Source organism: Ammospiza nelsoni, chromosome 9, assembly GCF_027579445.1.
Source record: "Ammospiza nelsoni isolate bAmmNel1 chromosome 9, bAmmNel1.pri, whole genome shotgun sequence".
Taxonomy (NCBI): domain Eukaryota; kingdom Metazoa; phylum Chordata; class Aves; order Passeriformes; family Passerellidae; genus Ammospiza; species Ammospiza nelsoni.
The window spans coordinates 25,308,689-25,335,580 of NC_080641.1; the positions used below are offsets into that span (position 1 = coordinate 25,308,689).

General features: G+C 40.6%; 1 protein-coding gene across 1 annotated transcript; it reads left to right on the forward strand.

The window, feature by feature from the left end:
• Positions 1-73: 73 nt before the first annotated feature.
• On the forward strand, positions 74-23,838 carry CFAP57 (cilia and flagella associated protein 57). The gene is made up of 22 exons (XM_059477702.1): positions 74-260; positions 341-657; positions 1,962-2,245; positions 2,375-2,579; positions 3,521-3,673; positions 4,743-4,882; positions 5,552-5,717; positions 6,095-6,208; positions 6,710-6,922; positions 7,556-7,729; positions 8,958-9,119; positions 9,549-9,704; positions 12,986-13,079; positions 13,810-14,000; positions 14,396-14,569; positions 15,927-16,085; positions 16,477-16,620; positions 17,724-17,840; positions 18,881-19,015; positions 19,099-19,242; positions 23,012-23,138; positions 23,423-23,838. The coding sequence occupies exons 1-22, from the start codon at positions 74-76 to the stop codon at positions 23,587-23,589; spliced, it is 3,723 nt and encodes a 1,240-aa protein (XP_059333685.1). The 3' UTR covers positions 23,590-23,838.
• Positions 23,839-26,892: the final 3,054 nt, after the last annotated feature.

Here is a 26,892-nt window from a genome sequence, read left to right on the forward strand (position 1 = left end):
TTCCGGCCGCGTGCGCCGCCGCTTCCGGGGCCGCCGGGGCCGCGGTCACCACGGCGACGGCGGCAGCGGCAGCATGGCGGAGGCGGAGGCGGAGGCGGCGGCGGCGGCGGCGGCGGCCGTGCTGCCCGTGGCCGTGTTCGGCTGCCGGCCGCGGGTGGCCGGCGGTGTCTGCTTCCTGGAGGAGCGGGTGGTGCTGCACGCCGCGGGGGCGGGCTGCCTGCGGCTGCACATCGATCACAAGTGGCACAACTTCATCCCAGGTGGCCCCGACCCCGCTCCCGACCCTAACCCCGGTGCCGGTCCCGACTGCGGCCCGCCCTGACCGCTCTGCTCCCCGCAGGCACGAAGAAGAGCCGGGGCGTGCAGGCGCTGGCCGTGAGCCCCGACCGGCGGTTCCTGGCGCTGTCGGAGGCGGCGGGAGAGCGGCCGGTGCTGGCGGTCTATGAGCTGTCGGCGGAGCGGGCGCGGCGGCGCAAGGTGCTGGCCGCCGAGGAGCAGCCGGCGCGGCAGGCGGTGTCCCTCGCCTTCTCCCCCGACAGCCAGCTCCTGGCGGCCGCCACGGCCCCCCCCGAGGGCCACCTCGCCTGCTGGCTCTGGGAGAAGCAGCAGCTGGTGGCGACCGTCCGCGTCCCGGCCGCGGGTGACGGCCCCTGCCAGGTAAGGGAGCGCTCCAACCCCGCCGGCTCCCAGAGCTGCCGAGCCCGGGCCGTGCCAGCGGCCCTGCCCATCGCTATTAACACTCCCGTTCAGCTGACTGGTTCTTCGAGACCATACTCCACTTTTCAAAACTTTGGATAAAACGATCAAACTTTAGTTCAACAAGTAGCAGGTGCGAGTTGGACATGTGTTCATCCTTCAGGACGTGTGCACAGTGCATTTTCCCGTGGCCACGTGGCTTTTTATCCACGGCAAGAGGAGAGGGCTCCACACTGTAGAATCCATACAATTTCTCTGACCTTTCTTGACATCTGCTGTTGGCCTCCCTCAGCAATAGGATGCTAGGCTAAATAAAGTTTTGCACTGAGCCATAATAGACATTCTCATGTCTGTAGCTGTTGTATCACATGAGTTTCTCTTACATCACATGAGATCTATGTTATGAGGCCAGTATAACAGGCAGTGAGTGTGCAATGTGTCCCTTGTGTCCCTGCAAAAGCACACACTAAATAGATGGGCTGTGCCCAGTAGTAGCAACACACTTTTGGAAGTTCTCAGTGCACCTTTTCCTTCCTGCAGTTTTCTGTGTTCAGAGCAGAGGAGAAGAGTGACTAGAAGCAGACTGATGGCGCACAAATGATTTCTGCATCCAGGTTTGGGTGCCCCTTTTTAGATTCGTTCATGCAGGGAGGTCTGACACTTACTTTCAGTCCATGTGTTGGTTGAACTCCAGGTGACATTTTTTCTGGGGTACAGCTACAAGCAGAGGTTGGCTCAACCACTGAATTCATGAGCTCAGTTCCTAAGGAGAGGGGAGTGTAAAGACTCTGGCTGTGTAAAGCATAAAAAATTAACTCAAACTACCCTTCCTATCCATGTTGAATATTGAGATGCCTATTCCATCATTTTCACAAATAAACACCTAATTATGTGAATTCATGTACATACTGTTAGCTTGAAACACAGGAATACAGAACTTATTCCTGGCTTTTTAAGAACAAATGGTCTCCCACTTTTCAGGAAGCTTGCTACTGGAAAAATTTGTTCATCAGTAGTAAAGAGGTATTTTGGCCTTACTTTTGTAATTTAATTTTAATAGACACACTTTTGAAAGGCAGAAAACTGCAGTATGTAGTTATGGTGGCTAATTCTTACTCTCTTTGGTATCCTTGTATGTTTCTATGAACCATCTTCCCTTGTTTGTTTTCCTGTATCTGGTATAGAAAGTCTTCAGAACAGGTATAATAATTACTTATTTGTGAACATAGTTGGAAAAAATATTTCCTCTCTTTTTTGCTCCATAGGTGAGCTTTAATCCTCAAGACAATACCCAGGTTTGTATCACTGGAAATGGCTATTTTAAACTTTTCAAGTACAGTGAAGGATATTTAAAGCAGATGAATTTACAAAGGGGAGAGCCAGAAAACTACTTGTGCCATGCCTGGCTGTCTGCGGAGGAAGTTATATGTGGCACTGACACAGGCAAACTTAGCTTGTTTGAGACTGGAGACCTGCGCTGGGAGAAAAGTTTGGAGTACAGGAAACCACCCAGAAAACAAGAAGAACGTACAACAGAAGAATATGAGAGGTAAATCTCTTCAATGTTATTAATAATAGTTCCATGCTTTTGCAGGCAGATTAGTTCCTTCCTTCCTGTCCAGTTCATGTTGTCAGTTGCTGCTAAGCATTTTTTGATTTGTGCTTCTTTATTTTTAAGTCTTTATGCATTTCCTAATTGCATTTCTGGTGTTTCTAGTGGAGCGGCCTTTGAAGATACCAGTTTACAACAGCATTCTTTGCCTCAAATATCTGCAGTTGCAGCCTATTCCAAAGGCTTTGCATGTTCACCTAGCCCAGGAGTTGTTCTTCTGTTTGAGAAGACCTCTGAAGAGGAGGCCTACGAGGAGAGACAAGAAGTCTGGGTAAGGAGGGAAAAAGGTTTTGTAAGCAATTATGCAGCAGAACCCTGTTTAGAGAACTGTGTGTGTTTCTGATTTAGTTATTAATAATAATTTTTAGCACACTGCTAAACTGTATTGTAAGGATTAGCTAACTATCCTAGTGATGTCAAATGGAGTTGCCAAAGGTCACACTGATAGTGCCTGATGACCTTCTGCATGTTAGTTCTGTATGTTTCCTTCCCACATATAAAATGTGCTTTGAGGCTGCTAAACTTCAGGAAACCTTTAAGAAACTTTTATTTGTGGAGACTTTCAGGACTAAGAGATAGTTTACATCAGTTTTGAAGAGCTTGGCTGCTTGTTTTTTTCCAAGGAGAAGCTTTTCTCCCTCAAGTATTTATTAGAACTGTCATGAGACCTATGCACTCTTAAATAATCCTTCTAAATGTTCTATAGCAAACTGTATGTATTGACCTACTGAAATGTCTGGATAAGAACATTTAACTCTAATGAACTAGTCAAGACTTCATACTCTCATTTTAAAAGGTTGGATCTTCCCTGTGCATGAGATCCTCTAATAAGACTTATCTACCTTAATCATACATTACAAAGAATTGTTATTCTAATCACAATTTTTAGGCAGTTCTCATTCTGACACTTGCTAGGTTTTTTTTTCTTGATATTTTTCTACTACCATTTTAATTCTTGTTTAGTGCAGTACTTCATATTACTGCTGAAATGTCCCCTGATACTTTATTTCAGCTGTAATGTTATGAATACCATTAGATTGTCCTCTATTGCATGCCTTGCAGTATTTATATGCCATTAAATATCCAGATTGTCTTGCTGATATTATGTATGTGCTTATTAGAGGAGCATTACAGCAAAAGTTTGTGTGTGTGCATGCCTACTACCAAAATATGGAAACCTGGCACATCCCACAGGATGCCTTTCTTGTGCAGCTGCCTCAGGACCTGTTCAGCACTGACCCCAAAAAGTCAAGCAGACAGGACATTACATGGATATGCTTCAGCCCCTCTGAGGAAGTGATGGTTGTTAGCACAAATAAAAATCAGCTCTACATGTTTACTATGTTCTCCAACAAACTTATAAGGGTAAGTGCAGTTCAGTCACATTGCACAGCTTTCATGTCCAGTATTGTAATGATACAGGCTACTCAGTGTTGTTTTCTGTGATGTGTTCTCATTAAATCCTTCAAATTAACCCTTACTGCTCAAGATCTGAAGTGCTCACTGTGCTTCTCTGAGGGCAGTATTTCTGTAGCCCCTTGCTCAAGGCTCCCTCCCTGTGGAGTACCTGATGCTATTCAGGAGAAGGATAAAGAACACTTAAGACCATTAAAGAGTGCCTGTTACTGCTGAACCACTTCGCTAAGGCTTTAACTGAGATATCCTCCATGTAACTCTGTGGTCCATGCTCCACTTTAACAGGCAGAAACTTTATTGCAATGATAAAGCTGGAAGAGCCATGGGAATCTCATTCTACTCTAAAATGATAGTTGGTGACGTCTTAGCTAGAAGTGGAACCTCTCTGTGAAATAAAAACATAATGAAAAACCTTCCCTACTCTAAAGGAATTAAATAATACAAGGATAAGTGGAAAATGTATTATCATTAAATAGACTTTTATGGAATTGAGTACCTAACCTGTGTGCAGACATAAGGAAAGATCTTTACAGGAAGAGGGGTTGTAGTTAGGGGTTCTGTTTCCACATGCAGCCTAACATTTTATTGGTGCTTCACTTCCAACATGTGGTAGCTAGTCATCCTAGTAAAGTTTTCTATCACTCAGCACTTGACTTTTTTTTTAGCATCTGCCCGACCAGAAGATATTAACTGAATTCTTGCAGGTCCAGTTATATTTATTTATCTAACTTGCCTTTTTTTATATACCTACAATTATGTTCTACTCTCACAGCTCTGCCCTGCATCACTTTTCTTGATTATTAATTCTGAACTTAAAACTAACAATGTCAGGCCTTTAGCATTTTTATGTTCAGACCAGGGCAGTGAAAGGATGAAGTGGTTCCCTGAAATCTATTCAACAACTGTATGCAAAGACCTATGAGAGATAAGTGAAAAATGTATAAATGTAAAAATGAACTCTGCCTTACTGCCTGCAATGAAATATTTGTGATTTCTTAATGTTCTCATTCCTTCTCAGGAGAAGATATCTTATTTTTCATATATGAATTTCCCATTGCATTCTAATTCAATCACTGGTCTGGACATGTGTACTTGGAAACCCATCCTTGCTACGTGTTCCCTGGATAGATCTGTCCGCATCTGGAATTACAAGAAAAAGTAAAGAGTTGTTTGTATTTGTTATTACCTCTTGCTTTTTTGTATATTGTATTTAGGAGGCAACAGCAGCAATCTCATATGAATGAGAGTGTTGTTCTGGTAAAATTCTTGTGTGGTGTGGGATGTAAATGGTATTACTGACATGATTTGGGGAGTGTGAATATGCAGTGCCTTTAAAACTGGTGCCAAAAGAATACAAAGCCTTTTCTATTAAGCTATTTCTGTGTCAGACTCCTTGTGTTTTGGAAAAAACTCTTTCATTTAGCTTTGTCTTAAGATACTGTAGCCCCATATCCTGCTTCTTAGGCATAGATCTTAAGCAAAATGACTCCAGCTCTTGAGGTTCCCTGGAGGGAAAAACAAATTTCAAGAGATGCTTGTGTAGGATTGCAATCAGCAGTTCATTTACCTTCTTCATTATATTACAGTACACAAGGTTTTGCTCTTGCACCTCCCACACCTTCTCTGTGAACCAGAAAGTCAAATTTGCTTTTGTTTCCTGTAATATCCCTGTGATCATTACTTACCCAAACAACAACACACTTCCTCAAGGACAAGGCAGAGTCAGATTTTAGCTGCAGGCATCCTTGCTGGGCCAGATAATATCCTGTCAAGTGTGCAGTGGGGAGTTTGTGCTATTCCATACTGCTCAATGTTTTTCTCTTTCAGCACTTTGGAGCTGTGTAAGGAATATCAGGAGGAAGCACACACAGTATCCCTTCATCCCACTGGCCTTTTCTGTTTGGTTGGGTTTTCTGACAAACTACGATTTATAAGTCTCCTGTATGAGGACATGCATGTTTTCAAGGAGTTTGCTGTGAAAAAGTGTAGAGAGGTAAGGAGTGGTGCAAAAATGAAATTGGGTAGTTATGTGGAGCAGAGTGCTGAAGAACATGACAGAAAATAAAAACTTCTCCAATACATCCTAGTACTATATATGATGTCCTATATCAAAGCTTAGAGAAATTGATTTAACTATTGGAGAACAGTCCCAGAGGCTGATGTGTAAGTGTGGGAAGCAGCAGAAGGGATAATTTGTTCAGAAATACTCCAGAACTGAATTTTAAAGGGGAAAGCATTGATTAAGAAAACTGTAATGGGAGTTTTCTTTTCATGCAACAATTTGATATTAAAGGATGTAATTGAAATTCAATGCATGAGTGTTTTTATCCATTCCATCTACAGTAATGGGTGGTTATGTTCTTTTTGTAGTGCTCATTCAGTAATGGAGGCCATCTTTTTGCTATAGTTAATGGAAATGTGATTCAAATTTATTCTGGCATCACCTTTCAGAATGTTACTAATCTGAAAGGACATACTGGGATGGTAAGTAAACAAATCTTACACACTACAACTTATTAACATAATAACTAGTTGATAAGATGCATTTTGAAGAGGTAAAGTACAATTTTGGATCTTGAGATGGCCCCAAAATGTAAAAACAGAAATAGAAAACTTAGTTTTCATTGGTCAGAAGGCAAAATGTTCATGCATTAGATACACCTGCAAAGTTTGCCCTTAAATTGAAAGTGAACAGTTCTCAGCTGGCTGAACAAAGTAAAATATCCCAGTAATACACTATAAAAATAAAATCTACTACTCCATATTGAAATGAACCTTTTCCTGATAGCGTGTTCACGAAGTAGTTCTTACTGGTTTTGGTTTTTTCTAATGCTAAAATAGAATTGGTTGAGAAACATTTAGAGGCTTTTCAGTAAGACTTTGAAGTATGATTCTGAAGTTGTCATGGCTTTAGCAGTACAATGACTCCATGCTGTATGTCTGTAATCTAACATCAAGCTCCTTGGTGTGTTTTACTTTTGCCAGGTACATGCTATTAAATGGAGTTCAGATGACACTAAACTTGTCTCCTGTGACACACATGGTGCTGTGTATAAGTGGAATTTGTTGACAGGTAAAAAGGAGTCAGAGTGTGTGCTCAAGACCTGCATCTACAGCAGCATTTCCCTGACTTATGATGCCAAAATTATCTTTGCTGTTGGATCTGACCAAACTCTCAAAGAAATTTCAGAGTCTTCGGTGAGCTAAGAAACACTCCTGGATTTTGCTACATTCTCTGGGGAGGGTACTGGTGCTTTGCTTTCCTTAGCATCCATTTGGTAAATAGGAATCAGTCTGGTTTTGAAAGCTGTGGTATTTACTGACACTTTTGTGTTATGTCTTTTACAATGAAACCTGAGATTTTGTTGTAGTTTTATGTTTTTGTCATTTTACTTGCATTCACCTAGAAATCTGCTAATCCAAGTAACAAACTAGCTAGGCAATATTGCATCAACTATTCTGCTGAAATACAAGTGTATCTCATCTACCACTGTATCTACCTGCATTTTTTTCCAGAAACGTAGTAAATTGTATGTGAAAACCATTACATCTTTTAGATCACACATCAGCTTGGCGTGAAATTTTAATACTGGTAACTATAACAAATACAGAGATTTTATATCTAAATATTTATCTTAAATACAAATTTTTTTCAATGTAGAAAACTTAGTACTAATTACTGTTGAGACTATACTTCCATAGATATATAGATTCTTTTAACTGCACTATGTTCTGCAGGCAGAGGTATAACAATTGCTCATGCAGTATGTAATCAAATATGTGCTGTAATGTGAGGTTTGTGTGATGGTTGTGCTGTTGGTTGATGTGTAGATCAAGCATGAAGTGCCTGCCCGTGACGTTGTTTACACCACTGTCGCTGTCTCGCGTTCCGGGTGCCTGGTTTTTGTTGGGACCTCCCTGGGGACAATTCGAGCTATGAAGTACCCATTAACTCAGAAGAAGAATTTCAGCGAGTACCAGGCCCATGCAGGTGCTGTTACAAAGGTAGCACAGAGTTCTTTCTTTTCCCTGTAATGCCAGCTGCACACAGCTCCTTTTTTAGGGCTGATTTTCCTTCGCAATTTGTAGCATAATATGTTAAAATTAAGGCTGAGTCTGCACATGGAGAACGAATAGCACAGCATTCATTCATAGGAGTTCTGTCTCTAGATATGTCAGGGAATAAGCTGTTGACTGAAAAGTGGCTTACACCAGATTACAAAACATGGCATATTGGATGGAGAACTTTGATACAGCTCCTTCTGGAAAGAGGAAGGTAATTTTGTCATAGAATCTTTTAGGTTGGAAAAGAGCTTTTATGTCATCAAGTGCAACTGTTAACCCAGCACTGCCAAGTCTACAGTAAACCATGTCCTCAATCACCACATCTACACATCTCTTAAATATCTCCAGGGATGGTTCCTGTGCCGCCTTCTCTTGTAGAGGGGAATCACATTCACCCATTTCCAGAGGGCTGAGACTTCTCTAGTGAGCCAGTACTGCTGCCAAATGACTGAAAGGTCTCAGTGAGCACTTGTGCCAGCTCCCTCAGTGTGCTTTGGTAGGTCTCCATTCTCCAGGAAGCCACATGTTCTGTGTTGTTAAAGCTGGTCATAAATTTGGTATTTTAAGTACCACTGTCAACTACAGCACCCAGACTTATCCCCACACAGTCCAACATTAGAATATGAACTTCAATTACTGTAACTCTCACCTCAGCTGTAAGCTGTATCAGCTCCCATGTACTCTATGCAAGATCAGGCAGCCACAGGAGGTCTGGAGGATGTGGCAGCAGTTATTACTACATAGTTCTTGGTGAGCTTAGTTGTAGTTTCAAAGAAAACGTTTAGCCATCTGTTGCTCACACAACTTCTCAAAGAAAAACACTAGAGACCTTTGGAGTTGTCATATAAATGGCCTGTCTGTGCTATAATAGTCTAGGTCTTTTCTGTTTCAGGTTTTCAAAAATCTTGCTATGGCTTTGAGACCAGAAGCAGATCCAGTATCTACACATATTCTTTCCCTTCCCTTTGTTATTTCAACCAGGGTGGAACAGGAGTAGGAAACATAATCAAAATGTTGGTAGTGGGACAGTGTTATTATTTCCACTGTTGAATTTCTGGGGTAGAAATGAAGAGAGTATGGGGGTGGGGAGAAAAATGTGGTGTAAAATAAAATTGTATCTCCATTCTTCCATGTCTCTTCTATTATTTTGTTGTCTCTTCCTTCTAAGATGACAGTAACAAGTGATGACCAATTTCTGCTGACTGCCTCAGAGGATGGCTGTGTATTTATCTGGAGAGTGCATGATAAAGAACCTGGGGAAGTGAAAGAAGAGCAGAAACTCGAGTATGCTGAGGAAGTGTTGATCATGAGATCAGATATAGATGAGAAGGTAGGAGGAGCAACTTGTGAACATAAACCATATGATTTCTGTCAATTGCAATTGCATAATGCTTGTTACCAGCCAGTCCAGTATGGCTTTGGTCAAAGAGGTTACAGCCAGTTGCTGCAGTGGCTTGTCAATATGCAAACAGCATTGTACAAACAGCAAGTGTGGATTAGATTTTTCTCTAACACTTTCCCCAATCTCTTGAAAGCACTTCTAATGGAATAGAGAAGTCAGAAGATGCATTGCTATAAACTATCTTCTAAGATAGCAAAGGAACTTTAGTTCTAGGACTTCTTGGTCGTCTGTCTGAAGATTCTCTGTGAAGGCTGTTGTTCATAAATATGTGCATGTAAATAAAACATCCTTAACAAGCTGTTGTTAAGAGCAAATATTCCCTCCCTTAAAACTGTTTTCTCATCCATGTCCTAACAGACTCAGGCAATACTAGACCTGCAGAACTGTGTGAGAGATCTACAGACAGAAAGTGAGTACGAGCTACGTCTCAAGGACATATACTGCGAAGAAAAAATAAAATCATTGGAAGAGAATTTCACTCAGGAAATAGACTTCCTTAAAGCTAAACACCAGGTATGATTCATGTTGCAGAACCAAATACTAAGAAATCTTTCACTGAAGAGTTGAATTCAAGCTTGCATTACATATGTAGAAATGCCATACAGCATCTGAAATCATTCCTTTCCAGTTTAAGATGTTCTTGGTATTTATAAAGCATGAAACTATCTTTGAGTTAAGCATCTTACACGTACAAGGGGATGCAAGAGTTCTCCTAGGTACCCTGTAAGTATTTTCCACATAAAACCAGCACAAAAAATACTGCCTGAGCCTGAGGATCAGTAGTAGAAATGGCACTGTGCCTTAAAAGCTCCTTTCCATATAAGACTGCAGCTGCTGCAGGATCTAACAGTTATTTTCCTTAATGCTGCCTTCTTTATGTCCTGTCTGCTTAGATTTTTAAGAACATCTGCTGAGGTTTCTTGTATATTTTTTGAAAACAAAAGTAAAATTTATTCCCTGCATGTCTTCTGTTTGTGTGCTTATTGATTTCTTTGTGGTCATGAAGCAGGGCTCTCCTGAAAAGCAAAGGCTATGATAATTCTTCCCAGTGTCTTGTTTATGTGTGTCTGATAATGCTATTCTGTCCATCTGACTGGTGCACACACTGGATTTCTGACCTGTAATTTGTTATATTTCTGGACTTCTTTTATATGTAGAAGGCAAGGGATCCAGTAATAATTTCTTTGGCAGTACTCAAAGTAAGGGATTATATATCACATGATTCAGTCCTGTCAACCTCATGTTCTTTTTGAGTTTTTGGGTGAATATTGTCCTGTTCTGGTGATTTGTTACTGCTGATTTTGTTGAGTTATGCATAGTACCTTCAAGCAGTATTTCTGTTTGACTCCACATAAAGGAGTTCGGTATGGAAGCTTGTCAGGTGACTTACTAGTTGTAGTATTTTACAGGTTTGTAATTTCCAAGTGCTCTCTTTATACCTCTCTTGTCTTTTGGCCCTACAATTGTACCAGTAGGTTTTTGATATTCATTTTTTGAGGAGGTTTAATTATTCATTTTAATGTTTTCTTCGAGTATTTTTTCAGATTCTTTGACTTGTCTCATTGTGGTTTTTTTTGTCTAAATCACTTGAGTTTAAACCTTTCTATTTTTCTCTCTTTTGTAGAACCTAACCTTGTACAAGAAAACCATTTAAATTCCTCTGTGGATTCCTCTACCTCTGTTTTATCTCTGCTGGGTGTTTTTCTGAGATTCTTCAGGTCTTTTGATAAGTAGTGCTTGGCTATATATTTATAATAATCTCAGCTACACTGAAAATTCTCTAGACTTGTTGATTATAAGCTTGTAAACAAATACCTTTGAAGATGAATATGATTCTCTAGGCAGGCAAGTTGTACTTCCTGTCCAAGTATCAGTAACATGTTAAGATTAAACTGAATGACAGCTTTAGACTGAAAGGGCTAAATTTTCTAGTTGTATCCATCAGACAAATGGAATATTTTTGTTTATGAAAGACCCATGAAGTTGTTGCAAGAAAAAGGTGAAAATATTGTAACTATGGTACAATTCCTAGCATCTCTGGGAAATTTCTCAGATATTTTCTTGCTCCAGTTCTTTGTGCTTTTATAGAAGATTAAGGAATTTACAGTGGTAGGCTGACATTTCAAGCAAATGGCATTTAAAATTCACTCTTGCTTAGGTTTATGTCATAGTATGCAAATGTCAGCATTTTAGGACCTCAAAGTTGCTTCAAGTGAGACAGGAAGCAGCTTGAACTTTAATATGTGGACAATAATTTCTGGAACTGCAAATTCTCCTCAGGCAGGCACACATAAAGGAGTGGAGGCTTTTGTAGCTCACAAACTTTTCTTTTTAGATTACGATCAGTAACTTGTGTTATATGAACACTGTTTGCTGCTTTTCCTTAGCTTAACTTGTCAAAACAAACTAATATGTGGGAAAACTTGTTTTAGTGACACATGGCATCTCAGTTTTGGTGAGAGATTTCAAACGTATTTCTGCTTTCCTCACCAAGGGCAATAGCACAAACAATTTGGACATTGCTTTGTCTAGTTTCAACTTGTTGTTGTTATCTTATTGTATTTCATATTTCTGGAGTCCCATCTTAAAGTCCATACCTTCTTGCTGGTCCTATTATGCAGCTCCTCTCTGCAGCACAGTTCCTCATGGCTTCCATAGGGGCTCCTCCTGGGCTCTCGACCCAACCCCCTTTTATCCCAGAGCCCTTCATGAGCTACAGCTGCTACCCAACCAAGGATCCCACAGCTGTAGCTCATCCAGAGCAACAGGACCCACCTATCTAATACATAGGACTCTCACTACATATATATATTCACAAGGACTCCTTTATAACAATACATATATTCAGGCCCCTACATTTCCCCCCTTTTCTTTTAACAATTTCTCCATTACACAGTTACAATATCCATATCTGTCCCAGCTCCCAGGCTGCCACAGCTCTCGGCTGTCCGGGGGATTCCATACCTAATACATATATTCAGGCCCCTACATTTCCCCCCTTTTCTTTTAACAATTTCTCAATTACACAGTTACAATATCCATATCTGTCCCAGCTCCCAGGCTGCCACAGCTCTCGGCTGTCCGGGGGATTCCATACCTAATACATATATTCAGGCCCCTACATTTCCCCCCTTTTCTTTTAACAATTTCTCCATTACACAGTTACAATATCTCCATTACACAGTTACAATATCCATATCTGTCCCAGCTCTCAGGCTGCCACAGCTCTCAGCTGTCCTATCTTCCACTGTCCCAGCTCTCCGGCTGCCACAGCTCTCGGCTGTCCTATCTTCCACTGTCCCAGCTCTCCGGCTGCCACAGCTCTCGGCTGTCCTATCTTCCACTGTCCCAGCTCTCCGGCTGCCACAGCTCTCGGCTGTCCGGGGGATTCCATACCTTCTCCTTGGCTGCATGTTCTTTATCACGTCGGGGTCACCAATTGTTGTTGTTATCTTATTGTATTTCATATTTCTGGAGTCCCATCTTAAAGTCCATACCTTCTTGCTGGTCCTATTATGCAGCTCCTCTCTGCAGCACAGTTCCTCATGGCTTCCATAGGGGCTCCTCCTGGGCTCTCGACCCAACCCCCTTTTATCCCAGAGCCCTTCATGAGCTACAGCTGCTACCCAACCAAGGATCCCACAGCTGTAGCTCATCCAGAGCAACAGGACCCACCTATCTAATACATAGGACTCTCACTACATATATATATTCACAAGGACTCCTTTATAACAATACATATATTCAGGCCCCTACATCAACTTAAAATGTATTTTTCTTATTTTTTATCCCAGATTTTACAGGAAGAGAAAGAAAAACAGAAGCTACAACACGAGGTTCAACTGTCTGAGCTGATAGATAAACAGGCCAAGGAGGTGAAACAGCTAGGTTAGACTGTAACAAATGTTTGTAACTGGAAACTGGGGGGAATGCTGTATTGACAGCAAGTGACAGGGAGGGATTACTAGAGCAGAGGTGTAAAGAAAAATGGATGTATGTCATGTAGGTATTTGGTGCAGACCAAATGGGTGTCTAAACTGCGCCATACATGTGCCTATGATGAGAACATGCACATGGGCCCTGTGTCTTTGAGATTAGTAATTTCAAATTCTACTTGAGATTAGTAATTTCTTCATTAATTTTATGCACAGCTCACTGTGCAAGAACAGTGCAATCATTCAGTTCAGCAATGAGGTGCACACAGCCTGGAAATACCTGGACTCCAGATTTGTAGTCAAGATAAAAATACTGCAAATGAGTACCAAGGACTCATGTTCTTTTTGAGCTTTTGGGTGAATATTGTCCTGTTCTGGTGATTTGTTACTGCTGATAAATGACTCCATTGCCTACTCATACTTTGTAGCAGTTGAGCTTATACAGCTCTGCCATGGTTGTCATCCCAAGGAAATGCCTAAATTAGTTGTCAATTTTGCATGGCTACAGAGTCTAAAGCCCCTGTATATCTGATGAAGAAAGTGATTAAATACTTCTACTTGTAATTTATTGCAACCCGCTGTGAAAAAGACAGTAAATAATAAGGCAGTGATAGCTGCAGAAGGATAGGATTCAGTTTTCTTTTCTATTAGCTGTATCCATTCCATATGTTTCCTGTTAACAGAATCTGACAGTAGTCAGAAACTCTCAATGGAAAATGAGAAATACCAGGAGCTTCAGGTGAAATCCCAGAAGATGGAGGAGGAATATGAGAAACAATTGCACAGTTTGGAGGAAAGCAAAACGAAGGCTGTGGCAGAGCTAAAAGAACAGTATGAGAAAAAACTGAAACATAAATCTGTTCTGCTGGAAGAGGTAGGAAGCTTGATTTGCACACAGCCTGGAAGAAACAGCAATTCTAATTGCATCAAAACCAGCAATTTTAAAAGATCCTAAGTGATACTGGTTTGTGATTTCTTGCAGAACAAGTTTGCTGATGTTAGTATTTGGGCCAGATTCCTAACTTGAAGCTTTCAAGTCTTAAGAATTATTAAATTTAAAAAAAACAAAAACAAAAAACTCAATGTGTATGTTATCAGTTTCTAAAGTTGCTTTAATCCACTAAAAAGTTATCTTAGATTATATTGCTGCAACTGAATATTTCACTAAACATAGATTCTCCCAGGAGAAACACAGTAACAAATAACTTTTTATTTCCCTCCTTTATTGGTCTCTTACACTTCTCTAATGTTTGTTTTCCTTAACTGCAGACAAAGGAGAGTATGATGAAGCAGATTAAAGCACATGAAGAAATGGAGAAACAAATTTATGAAGACGGAGACAAAGAAATCTTCGAGCTGAAAGACAAGTATGAGAAACAGCTCTTGGAGGAAAAGGAGTCCAACATCCAACTGAAAGGAGAAATAGGAGTCATGAATAAAAGGGTATCTTTTATTCTGTGCTAGTATCAGAGCTTCACAAGACCTAGAACTGAGGACTGAATGTGATTAATGGCATGTCAGTTTAGTCCATTTATCTAGTCTGTAAATATGTGGCATTTCATATGAGAACAGTAGGTTAGTTTGAATGTTTAGAGTATTTGGACAGAAGAAGAAGCTGTCTGCTGATTGTATTGCTGATATGATTAGAGATAGATGATAAAGGAGGTATGTTTTTATTAGTACACTTTCTCTGATCTGCATAGTTTTGAACTATAAATAATATTGTTCGTCCTATGACAGGAAAGAAATGAACTCTTAATTTTTCTATCATTGAATACTTTGCTGTATTAGTAAAATATTTCTACTGCTTCATTCGATGCAATAATCCCTGTGTTTTGTTTGCATCATCATTTTTTATTTGCTTTACTGGAATTTTTAAGGAGACATAAAATATTTTACCTCTCTTATGGTCTGGGTATTTCATTTGCCTAAGGATGTTAGAGAGACATTTTTTTGTTTTTTGTTTCCTCCAATATCTATCTGGAGACAGAGAGGTTCTTTTCATACCCTCTACTATCATGGTACTGTCCTTTTAATTTCTTTGTCTTTTAGACCTCAAGGTTTTCTTCATGTATCCTTACAGTTTGTCCAGTACCATTCATTGGTTCCAACTTTCTTGGTTTTGCAGATCTTAGTCCTTCCTTCCTTCCTTCCTTCCTTCCTTCCTTCCTTCCTTCCTTCCTTCCTTCCTTCCTTCCTTCCTTCCTTCCTTCCTTCCTTCCTTCCTTCCTTCCTTCCTTCCTTCCTTCCTTCCTTCCTTCCTTCCTTCCTTCCTTCCTTCCTTCCTTCCTTCCTTCCTTCCTTCCTTCCTTCCTTCCTTCCTTCCTTCCTTCCTTCCTTCCTTCCTTCCTTCCTTCCTTCCTTCCTTCCTTCCTTCCTTCCTTCCTTCCTTCCTTCCTTCCTTCCTTCCTTCCTTCCTTCCTTCCTTCCTTCCTTCCTTCCTTCCTTCCTTCCTTCCTTCCTTCCTTCCTTCCTTCCTTCCTTCCTTCCTTCCTTCCTTCCTTCCTTCCTTCCTTCCTTCCTTCCTTCCTTCCTTCCTTCCTTCCTTCCTTCCTTCCTTCCTTCCTTCCTCCCTTCCTCCCTCCCTCCCTCCCTCCCTCGTCAGAATATACAGAAAAAGCAGAATGGATACTCAACCCCCTTTTGAGTTAGAGGCATTTAACTTATGAGCTGCTCCTTCCTCATATCTTAATTTGATATCTTTTATCCACACTGTCTACAAGGTATCCTACAGAACAGGAGGACCAAGCTGTGCACAGCTTTTGGAGACTGGTAAGTTCTCACTAGTTTGCCTCTCTAGTTGAACAGCCTACAGAAAGAGCTCAAGGACCGAAACAGGGATATTGAGGAAATGAGACTGGAACAGCAGAAGCTGCAAGACATCATTAAATCACTGGAAAAAGATATCTTGGCACTAAAGACAGATGTTAAAGAGAGAACTGAAACTATCCTAGAGAAGGTGAGAAAGTAGACAGTTGGATGAGGTCAAAATCCCATCCCTTAATCAGAGATACTTATTAGTTGTGATAATATCACATGACTAAAGAGTCAGCTTCAACTTAATGAATTTGTGATCTCCAGTTTGGGGTTTTGGTTTTTAGTTGGCATTCTAAGCTTTTCTTGGGGAGCTCAAGTTCAGGATGTTGACCTTCTCATCCCCTGTTCTGGGATCTGTAGATGGCTCAGCATTATTTGCCCCTTCCCATCTAACCTGTAGATTTGCAACTGGAGTTCAATCTTCCACAAGATCTGTGACTGCTGGTTTTGTCTCTTCCATATTTGTATCTTGTCCTAGGGATCTGTGTGAGAGTGCTGGCTCTGATTCAAATCTCTGTACCCATTTCTTCCAGGAGAAGTATGTATATGAGCTAAAAATGAAAAATCAGGAACTGCAAAATTTCAAGTTTGTACTGAGTTACAAAATAGAGGAGTCTAAGAAGCAAATAGAGTCACGTGAAAATGATATTGAGACAATGAAGAAACAGATCAGTGAGGTGAGTAACACTCTCATTTGGCCTCTGCTACTAAGCCCATTGTCTAAATACAAACATGACCCAACAAGTCCATGAAAGAGTCCACCCTGGTTGTTCCTTGACTTCTTTCAAGGATACATAGCACTGATTCAATATCTGTGCAGCTAATAAAAATATCTGTAGAAAATAGCTAATTAATTTTCTATCACATGCTACCAGTGATCCACATAGTTATTTCAGTTCCTGTATGTAATTCTAAATTTTGCTTAAAAATAGATCTTATCCTTACGTGGTTGCCCTCCATGTGCCTTATAGCATTTGCAAGACACTGCTTTTACTGATCTGGCAGAAAAGAGTACATTTCTTCTCTCAGAAATGTTGCAGATTTATGCAAACATAATTCTGCTAGGGGTTAGGTATATGGACAAATTGTATTCATCAGTTGATACATGGGAAATTTGAATGTATTCATACTTAGCATGCAGCAGATTCATTGAGGGAACTTATTTATGATAGAAGCTTACTTGGATCTCTGCATAGATGTATCCTTAACTCAATCAAACTAGGACTATGGTGACATAGTCTTTTAAATAAAATGCAAACTAATCAACGATTTGTATGTACTTCAGACTAGCAAGATGAAATCCCTGTTGTCTTTTCTGGTCACCATCTTGTGCCATAAGTAAATGCTTTAGCACCTTTATTGTTTTTTCCTGTGTGTTCTGCATACCTACCCACAGTTTTCAATCTATTTGTTTCTTTTCAGTATCAGGGTCTAGTTATTGTTGCCCTTACTGTTTCCAGTATTGACTGTCCATTTCCTCCTCATCCATTTTTTGTTCAGATGGAACGGTAGAGCTCCCGTTCAGCTCAAGGAATGTAAGGGGTATCACATAATTTAAATTAATGTGACTCAGCAGGGAGTTGCACATTCATTTTTGTGGTTTCTGTATATTCTGACAGAGGGCAGTGTTGTTACAAAATTGACGTTTCTCATGTTGCCATTCGACCTGAAGGGGGACCTATTCCCTCAAGTCTGTATTTCCAGCCTCTGTTTTTCCTGTTATGTGTTATTTTTTCACGTCTCCTTCTAGCCCTGATTTCCTCCTCCCGCTTCCTTTCAGATGGAGGAGGAGCTGGAACAATTCCGCAAGGAGAGCGTAGAGCTGAAGCTGAACATCACCCAGCTGCAGCAGAAACAGAAGGCAACTGCTGGAGAGGTGCACAGAGAGATGGAAAAGGTATGGGGTACCCCCACCAAGCAGGTCCCCCAGAATGGCATTGGTGGGGACACAACACTGGTGAAACATTAATCTGAGCAAACAGTTACTGCAGGGCTGCTGTGTCCAAGGACCAGGAGAGTCTCTGCTCGGGGGGGACAGAGACACAAAACTTTCAAGCCTGCAACCAGCTTAGAGCATTCATATTTTTAAAAAATCCAGTTATTTATGAATCAACACATATTGTCCTGAGTTTAAGAAAACAGTGAGGTGAATGCTGAACTACGTGTTCCTGCCCAATCCTGAAATCTGGGGACACTTGGCCTAAACAGGAGCAGCATGTAGGATACCACCTAGGCATTAGTAGGATAACAGAAAGGAAGGTCTCATTAATGGACGAGTCCAGGACCCCTTGTTTGACAGCATATCAGACATGAGGGAGGAAAAGGGACTGCAGGGGAAGGTGGAGGAGCTTAGCAAGCATGAGAGCATGGGTGAGGAAGCAGGTAGGGAGGCCTGGCAGACACTAAGAGAGGATGAGAAGGCAGTCTTGATGTGAAATCAGCAAGCTGTGCATGTGTCTGATATGTTTTGTCCCTTGCCTTCTCTCCTTAACTCTTGTTTCTAAATAAGAAGGTAGGACAGCATTTGGACAATGCTCTCGGGCACATGATGTGGCTCCTGGGGATGTCCTGTGCAGAGCTGAGTTGGACTCAATGATCCTGGTGGGTCTCTCCCACCTCAGCATATTCTGTGATTCTGGGTTTAGGAAAGGACAGTGGGCAATAGCATAATGAGCCACTGTTTTTTAGTTGTCATTTTTGCAGGTTGTCACTGATATTACCTAATAAAGTATCTTGGCTTATTATTATTCCTAAAATCTATGACTGTTGTTCAACACATAATGCTTACATTCCCAGTGAGTTGTTAATTTATTTTTTTTTAATGAAGTGGAAGAAAGTATATGAGAGTTTTCATGAGTTCCACTAGACTTTCTAGAAAATTGCACAATGGAGTGTTCTGACGAACCAAATAAGAATGTGACTGCATTGTTCTTGCAGAGGCAAAATATGGAAACCCTCATCAAACGATTTAAGGCAGATCTTCATAATTGTGTGAGATTCATCAACGATTCCAAAAAAATGAAAGACGGTATCCGTGAGCTCTACACCAAGTATATGCATCAGCCAGACGTGGTGAGTCAGGACCTTTGCCTTCTCCCTGCCTATGACTGTGTCTGGTAGTGTCATTACTGAGACAACATGCTGTGCCCTCTTAGGTGGAGGCTCAAGCAGAAGATGGAGATTTGCAGCAGCAGTACAAGAAACAGCAAGAGCACAACGAGAGGAATTTGGCAGTTTTGAGGAAGAAGGTGATGAAGGATAAGGAAATACAGCACACTGCTTACATGCGCATCGTGCAGGTAATCAGCCTTTTCCTTGTGCTGTGGAGTGGGAACAAAGGAAATGCCTGCACAAAAGAGACTTTATTAACCTTTCTGTTATGACTTCTTAGGACTTTGAAATAGTTTTGGTTGACTTTCTTGCCAGAAATGCCTACATTTTTCAAGTGCTTCCATTAACTTTTCTGAACAAAAAGAGCAAGATCTTGGAAGTCAGAAATGGCTTTTGCTTATCTCCCACTCCCTAAAAGGAGATGGGGAACTTCTGTTGCATGGATGTTTTAAAGGAAATTAATGTACCTACTTTTTGTTTTAAACAGTATTTATAATTGCCATTACAGTCAATTTGCCCTTGCTTGGATGCCAAGCTATATCTGCTATGTAGTAATGTTTAGGAAGTAATTTTGGAAGAAGAAAAGTAAAAAAAAAACCTTCTTTGTCCACATAGTCCATCCCTACTGGTGTGAATTGAGAAGAACTTTTTGCTTTTCACATCCAAAATTTTCAAGGAAGTTCAGAAACAGATGGGGAATATGTCTATTTGTACTAAGATCTCTTGCTCAGAATCCTTGTTTCTTACAAGGCAAAGTAAACTCGTGACTGCTGGGGTCAAAGATCCAATTTGTTTTTATCTGGAGTGGGAGGACCTAGAGCTCCACACCAGACATCCTAGGAGGACAGCTTTTCTAGTCTCTTCTTAACATGCTCTCCTTCTGCTCAGTCAGCATTTCCTTTTCCCCTCAGTAGCCCTTTCTACATTGTTACTTTATTATGCTTCCTCAGGATCATTAAATCTCATCCCTCCTAAGTCATCTGTTGTTTGCTATTTATTCATAATTTGCTTCTTCAGGGCTAGACAGCAGCAATCTTCTTCCTTGATGCTATTTTAATTTTTTTTTTACTCTTTCTGTGAGATAGATGTTTCCCTTGGAACAAAAGGAGATTGGTTCAGAAAATAACCTGAAGAATTTCCTTACTGGAATAGGGTGACAGATGGTGTTCATAATTATAATACTTGATGTCTTGGATCAGTAAGCCTAAAATGAAATTATGATTAAAACCAAATTAATAAAACATCTGGAAGATGAAGATATCAAAGATTCTAACCAGCCTGGTTTCTTCAAAGAAAAAGCAGTTCTCTGAAGTCCAGTAGATTAAGGAGATTTTATAACCAGCAGGAATTATCATGGCCTTCCAGTCTTTCACAGGGGCTTTTAAGACTAGTTTAGACAAACTTCTGTGAGGATTCACTTTGAAAAAGCAAATGACATCTTGACAGTCTTCTAGCTCTGTATTTCTATTATTCCTCAGTTGCAGTTACATTTTCAGAGCTATGTCCTCCTCTTTGAGAGATTATTCATAGGTACACTCCACTAGTGACTGCTGCAACAGATGATTAGAACTGTCAAGATAATTTTAGTTATTCTTACCAGTTGAAAAGTTGCCTGTTATTCAGCTATTAGTTTTTCCTCCAGCCTTCTGTATTTGTAATGGTTTCTTTGGATACATAAAAACAGAGACACTGAATAACCTTGAAGTAGTGCTGCTTAAACTGAAGCCCATATAGGATGAAATTTTCTATATGTCCTACCTGTCTGACAGTCAGCACTGTAGGGACTTCCTAGACTGTAGATTGCATCCATATGAAATGTCATTGTACCTGATGGCCTCATTATCCATGCATTTGATCAGTCCCTTTTCTGAAACAATTGGTTCTTTGACACAACCTCCCATGACAATGAGTTTTCCTATGAACATTTGTTTTATATATCCATTCTGTGACGTTGCAGTGCAGTGCAAGCATTCTGTCAGAATGTAAATATTGAATTAAAGGCTAATCTCTCTGGAGAAAAGGCCTCTTCAGGAAAATATTAGCAGTGTCAACCAACAGTCTTTTAGCATCAAGCAAACCAAACAAGACATTTTTACATAACCCAGATTGCTTCATCAAAAGGCTCTGTATTGTATTTTCTGATAGACCAAAAGCAAGATCTTCATTTCACAGCAGCAGGTAATCACTTGGAATGAACATATGAAGGTGTTCATGACTAAAGTACACCTAAAGGCAAATGTTATGACCCAACCCTGAAAGCTGGTCAAAAGAAAATTACCTTGACTGATTATTGGAAGTTACCCTCTTCATGTGCTCTTTCAGGATCAAGCTCTGGAATAAATGCATAGAGTCAATTTTCATCTGTATTTAAAGGCTTGCATTAGAGAAGTCAGACTCAGCAAAATACTACAGTTCTAGAGCTGCCTGAGCACACCAACTCCTGCTGCATTTATAGTCCAGCGTAAGCACTGCAAGAGCAAATCTTCTTGCCCAACAAGTTCAGAACTTAATGAATCCCACACTCTTCCTCCAGTCAGTGATTCTCAGCTGAGGAGAAGCTAAAGCACAGCTGCTCTACTTGTCTTAGTGTGAAGTCTTGATAATCTTGCCCCACACATGCCCTGAGCTACTGCTGCCAACCTTGAGTGCAGGCACATACTGAGAGGTGCAGTGGGCTTTGTGCTTCACTTCTGACCAGACTGCAGTTGTGTGGTGCCAACACTTTATAAGGATACTCAAAGGAACTGAGTCATATGCTTTGCACAATCTTTTGTGGCAACATAATTATCTCTATCGACCAAAATTATCATTAAAACAAAAGTAGAAAATAAGATTTGAAAACACCATTTTCATGGAAAAATTTCATTTATCCTTGTTCTTATCTCCTGCTGTTTCAGTGTGTTCCCTACTGCTTGAGACTGGTATTGTGAGGTAGCCTAAACATGCCTTTTTGCCATCTATCTTTTTGAAATATTGCCATTGTGTTCCAAAAGTTCTAAAAAACACACCTCAGGTAGCTGAAATAGTTGCTATTCTTGGTTCAAGTATGATGGCAGCTGTTCAACATTTGCCCTAGTTACTGATGTGTTATTTCAATGTCCTTGTAAGAGGCAAATATACAATTGTACTTCACTCTCTTGAATACAGAAAAGAAATATTTAGTTAATGGTGCTCCCGTTTCTAAATCATGAGCAGCAGTGTTATCATCCTTAAATAGTATTAACCATACTGGTTTTGCTAAGTCTTTGAATCTGTTGCAACAATAGGTAAATTATATTTACTGTCACTTTTGTAGCTCCTTCAGGAAGATGCTTCATGGTAGGCTACTAAAGAATTAGAGGATTGAACTCTTATGGGCTAAAAATGGACTTAAAAAAAGAATAAGAGATTAATACATTGTCAACTTTTCCTTATAACAGCTTGTTAGCAGTAGGTACCTCAAGTCTCCACATGCTTTATAGATTTTCTAATAATTTGGAAGGTGTGTGGAAAAGTAATGTCTGTCAGAACTAATGAAGATGGCTTTGACTAATTCCAAAGAGATAAAGATAATTTAAGTGAACAAACACATAGTGACAAATGAAAAGTAAAATAATACACACTGGAGGGAGAGATGGGAATTCTTTGCATTAATTCTGAATTAATTGGATATATTTAGGAAGGCCCTGAGCTTCCCTTTGGAACTGGCAAGGAAGATGATACCTTGGAGTGCAGCTGCAGTCAGAAAAGCAAAACAAATATTGGTTTTTTGAGCTAACATGGTTTGAATACTGTCATGTACTGAGTCACATCTACTGTGATCTTACCTGAAATGTTGTGTACTCTCCTGATTGCCCAGCACCTGCTTGTGATACTGATTCTATACTTCCCAGTGTCTTTCTCAAAGATATGAAGATACATCTTGCTCAGCCAGATAGTACCTGTGCCTTTCCTTATAGAGCATGTTTGTTTTTGCAGGAAAATATGAGTCTGATTAAGGAAATTAATGACTTGAGGCAAGAACTGAGGGTGGCCAACGCGCAGGTGCACAACCTCGAGTCAGCACTGAGATTAAACAAGAGCAAAAAGGCAATTCAAGACACAGGTGAATAGCTCTTGTATATTTTCCATATTGTCAGTACTCATGGCAGAAGCTCTTTTGGTCCTTGGTGAACAATTTTATTACTGTCTGTGTTTCATTCTAACTTGTCTGCCTGGTGGTACCTGGTACATTTTAATGTTAATTGTAGAAGCTGATAACTCCTGCAGATTCTTACTATTTAGATCTACTCCTTCAGCCCTGAAAGATTCTTTCCTTTGTTCATGCCCAAGAGCTGTATGAGCTGGACCTTTGTTACTGTACTATGTCCTCTCTGTTTTATCTTCTAGCTCCCTCCGCTGAACTTCCATCAGGCCCAGCTGTCCTGAGGTTGAATCCAGAGATGGAAAGTGAAAAAATCATAGAAATGCAGCAGCTAGAAATTCAATATCTGCGAGATCAAGTCCAGGAGATGGGGAAAGCCCTGAACTCTCCAGGTTCAGTCTCTTTCAGTTAGAAACCTTCCTGACCTGAATGTGGGAAGAAGTCACAAGACACAGCAACACTGATGTGGTTCAAGGATGCCTTATGTTATTATATCCTCCTGGCAAGATCAGAAATGCAACAGCATAGACTTACATCATCCTATACTCTTCTTCTAGGAGCATTTATTAAACAATCAGAGCTCTGAACACTTCTACTTTCCTGAAATCTGCCCTTAGAAGCCTAAAAAATAAAAAATAAATTCATGCTAGTGTTAGACTAATCTTTGTGTCTTCATACTAGATATTCATCTTTCTCTTGAAAACTAATGTGTCCTAATCCAGAAGAGCTGGTCAAACTGTAAGCCTTTTCTGCTAGAATTCTAATTTGGTGTCATTGTGCTGCAAAATTCAACATCAGCCTTTTATTTTGCAATATTAAATTGCCTATGTCCATACAAAGGACTGCTGCTCTTAAGACCAATGTCACTGTTATTCCAAGCAGGTATCCAGTCACAGATTAACAATCAATTACCTTGTGAGGACAACCTTTGACTCATGCACTCACAAGCTAGAGCCCTTGGTAAAGCCTCTGCTTTCTGTCTAGAGATGTGTTGCCTCATCTGCTACAATTATTTCAGCAGGACAAAAGAGGCAGCCCAGTTTCAAACTCCCCAAATCTGGAATAAAGTCCAAACTTTATGCCATAAGTCCTATAACTTTGATAAACTGATTTTTGTTTGTCTTTTTTTCAACATCTGCAATCCCTTTTTAGTTTTTCAGTGAAATTCTCCTAATAAGTCACTCTGCAAAGTACTCATACACAGAAAAAGGCAGGGAGTCATTTATTTAATAATGAGGGGGCAAAAACCCCCAAATTTTTCATCTTTTGTTGTCACTGCATGACACACTGTCCCACTGAGGACTATTTCACATCTATCAGAAGTTTGAGCTACTGTTTGAGCATGGAACTATATGGCATTACAGCAGCCAGTATATTTCTGTTTCATTTCCTATCCTGAGTTGTGGAAAAGTGATAAGTACTTTTAATATACTCCTAATATTATACAGAAGAAGGTGGTGCCAGGGCTGGGTAACATGTAAGCTGCAATACCATCAGGAATACCAGACTCATTTCCAGGGCAATACCATGGCAAAATAGATGGTTCCATGAGCTCCAATGATTTTGGAGACTTCAGCTGAATGCTTTGTCCATGAATGTGGAATTAAGTTTCTTTGGTCTATTTTTTTTTCCATTTTGCATCTTTAATCTGTATGGAGCACAGGTTTCACAGGAGCAAAAGGAAGAAGTTAATGGTCTGTTAATGGGCTAGCTTAACACCTTTTCTTCCTCCTCCCCTCCCCATATAATCATCTTGATACATCCTGTACAGAAAGAGGATGTAATTAATGTAATTAGTAAATATTTTAGAACCTAGTTCCCTCTAAAATTTTCAGGACACACCCATTTTAATTTGCTAGGCTCTCGTGTGGTATAATTTTCTCCTCTCTCTGTCAGGACAAATTGAGTGCTAGAATCATACACCACACTGCTTCAATAGTTGTGGTTTAGAGAAATGAAATCAACTTGTCTAAATAAGAAGAATCTTTTCCTAATATCCCTATACAGATAGTGAATTATTTCTAAATGGTGACTGATATGCTTAAAAATATATCCCTATGTCACCCTTGTTAGCAAATTTTAAAGGCAATACTCAGCCTGTCAGATGAAGCCTAGGTAGCTTCAGCTGCCAGACTTAGGCTGAGGAGGATTTTGAATTTAGTGGCCAAGGGGCAGCTAAAACATTGCTTGTATAGAGGAGCATTAAACATCAGGCACAGCAGTGGTTACAACTAATCTTCAACAGACCTGCTGGAAGCAAAGTAGGTGTACAAGCCGCTTCTAGACTGGGAAAAGCAGACCAAGGTCAAACTCCCACACACAAACTCTATAAATGTTTTAGAATTAATCTGTAACTGGATTATGGTTTTGTGTGCTAATGAATTCTTCTGAATTCTCTCAGGGTGCAAAATCATTTTCTGCTTTCATCCTCTCTTGACCTTCATTGTTCTGTTTCTCCTACTGGTATCTCCCTAAAGGAGCTGGTAAGGATTTCATGCTCTTATAAAGCTACAGCCCACTTTTTAAAATGACTACATGGCTATCTGAATAAGGAAGGTTTCCCCTTAGATGACATTTTTGCTAAAAAACCCAGGTTCTTCTGGATAAGGTCAAGCTCATTGTTCAAAGGTGTTTGTATAGGAAAACCTATCACATACCATTTGTTTTTTTATGTGTAGGACAACATCCTTTGGACTGATGATATTTCACAAGTCTCCAAAGACGTATCAGATTTTTCTCAGACAAATTCCTGAACCTGTCACACTACTTGGTTTCTATTTGATTAGCATATCCTAAGCTTCCCTTCTCACAGCCTGATAAAAAAGTAGCATGTGACTTTATAACCAAGCCTCCCTTTCCATTAGCCAGGCAAGTGCTGTTGTTCAGTCCTGTTCTCTTATTCCTGGATTACCTTCCTGCATTAGATTTTCTAGCTGCTCAGACTAACAGTAATGATCCCTTCTGCTATCATGAAACCTAGCCAGGAAAGAGGGGACATTGATCAGTCTGGGAATCCCATTCCCCTACTGAATTCAACATTCCTGCTACTCCCTTTTGTTATTCTTCAACACTTAAATGAATGCTTTTCTGTTTCCCTGATTACTCTCAAAATAGTTACCCTTTTTTCCCCACTGGATTACCAGGAAATCAGCTCTTCTACAGCTTGGTAAAATCTGCTGGTGCTGATGTCTCCCAGGGAGGGGGTTGTGCAGCTGCCTTTTGTTGGAAAGATGTGACAGTAACATCTTGCCTGACTTGAGTGCTTGCCTGAACTTCTGCCACAGAAAGAAGCAGTCCTGATATGACTGGGTGGCCCTAACCTATAAAGTAGAGCAGGAGCTACCTTATTTAACACCAAATACTTGCTGAGTGTGTCAAATGTCCCCTAGCGCTGCCCCGTGCTGCCTGGGAGCTGCTCTGGCACCCGTTCACCTCCAGCTGGGAGGAAATGAGCCACCTTCCAGGATCGGTGTGTGGCCAGAGGCCAGATCCTGCCCGGGGAGGGAGGGGTAGCACCTGCACACCGGCGCGGCTCTGGAGCGTCTCCAAGAGCAGCAGCAGGTTTGCTGAGACGCCACCCAGCTGGGGAATGCACCTGCCCGGGCAGGAGGCGAGGGCTCCGGACCGCGGGGCTGCCGCGCACCGGCAGCGGGAGCCTCGCCCGGCTCCTGGCAGGCACTTACAAGAGGAAGGGAAGAGATTTTCCCCGTGGGCT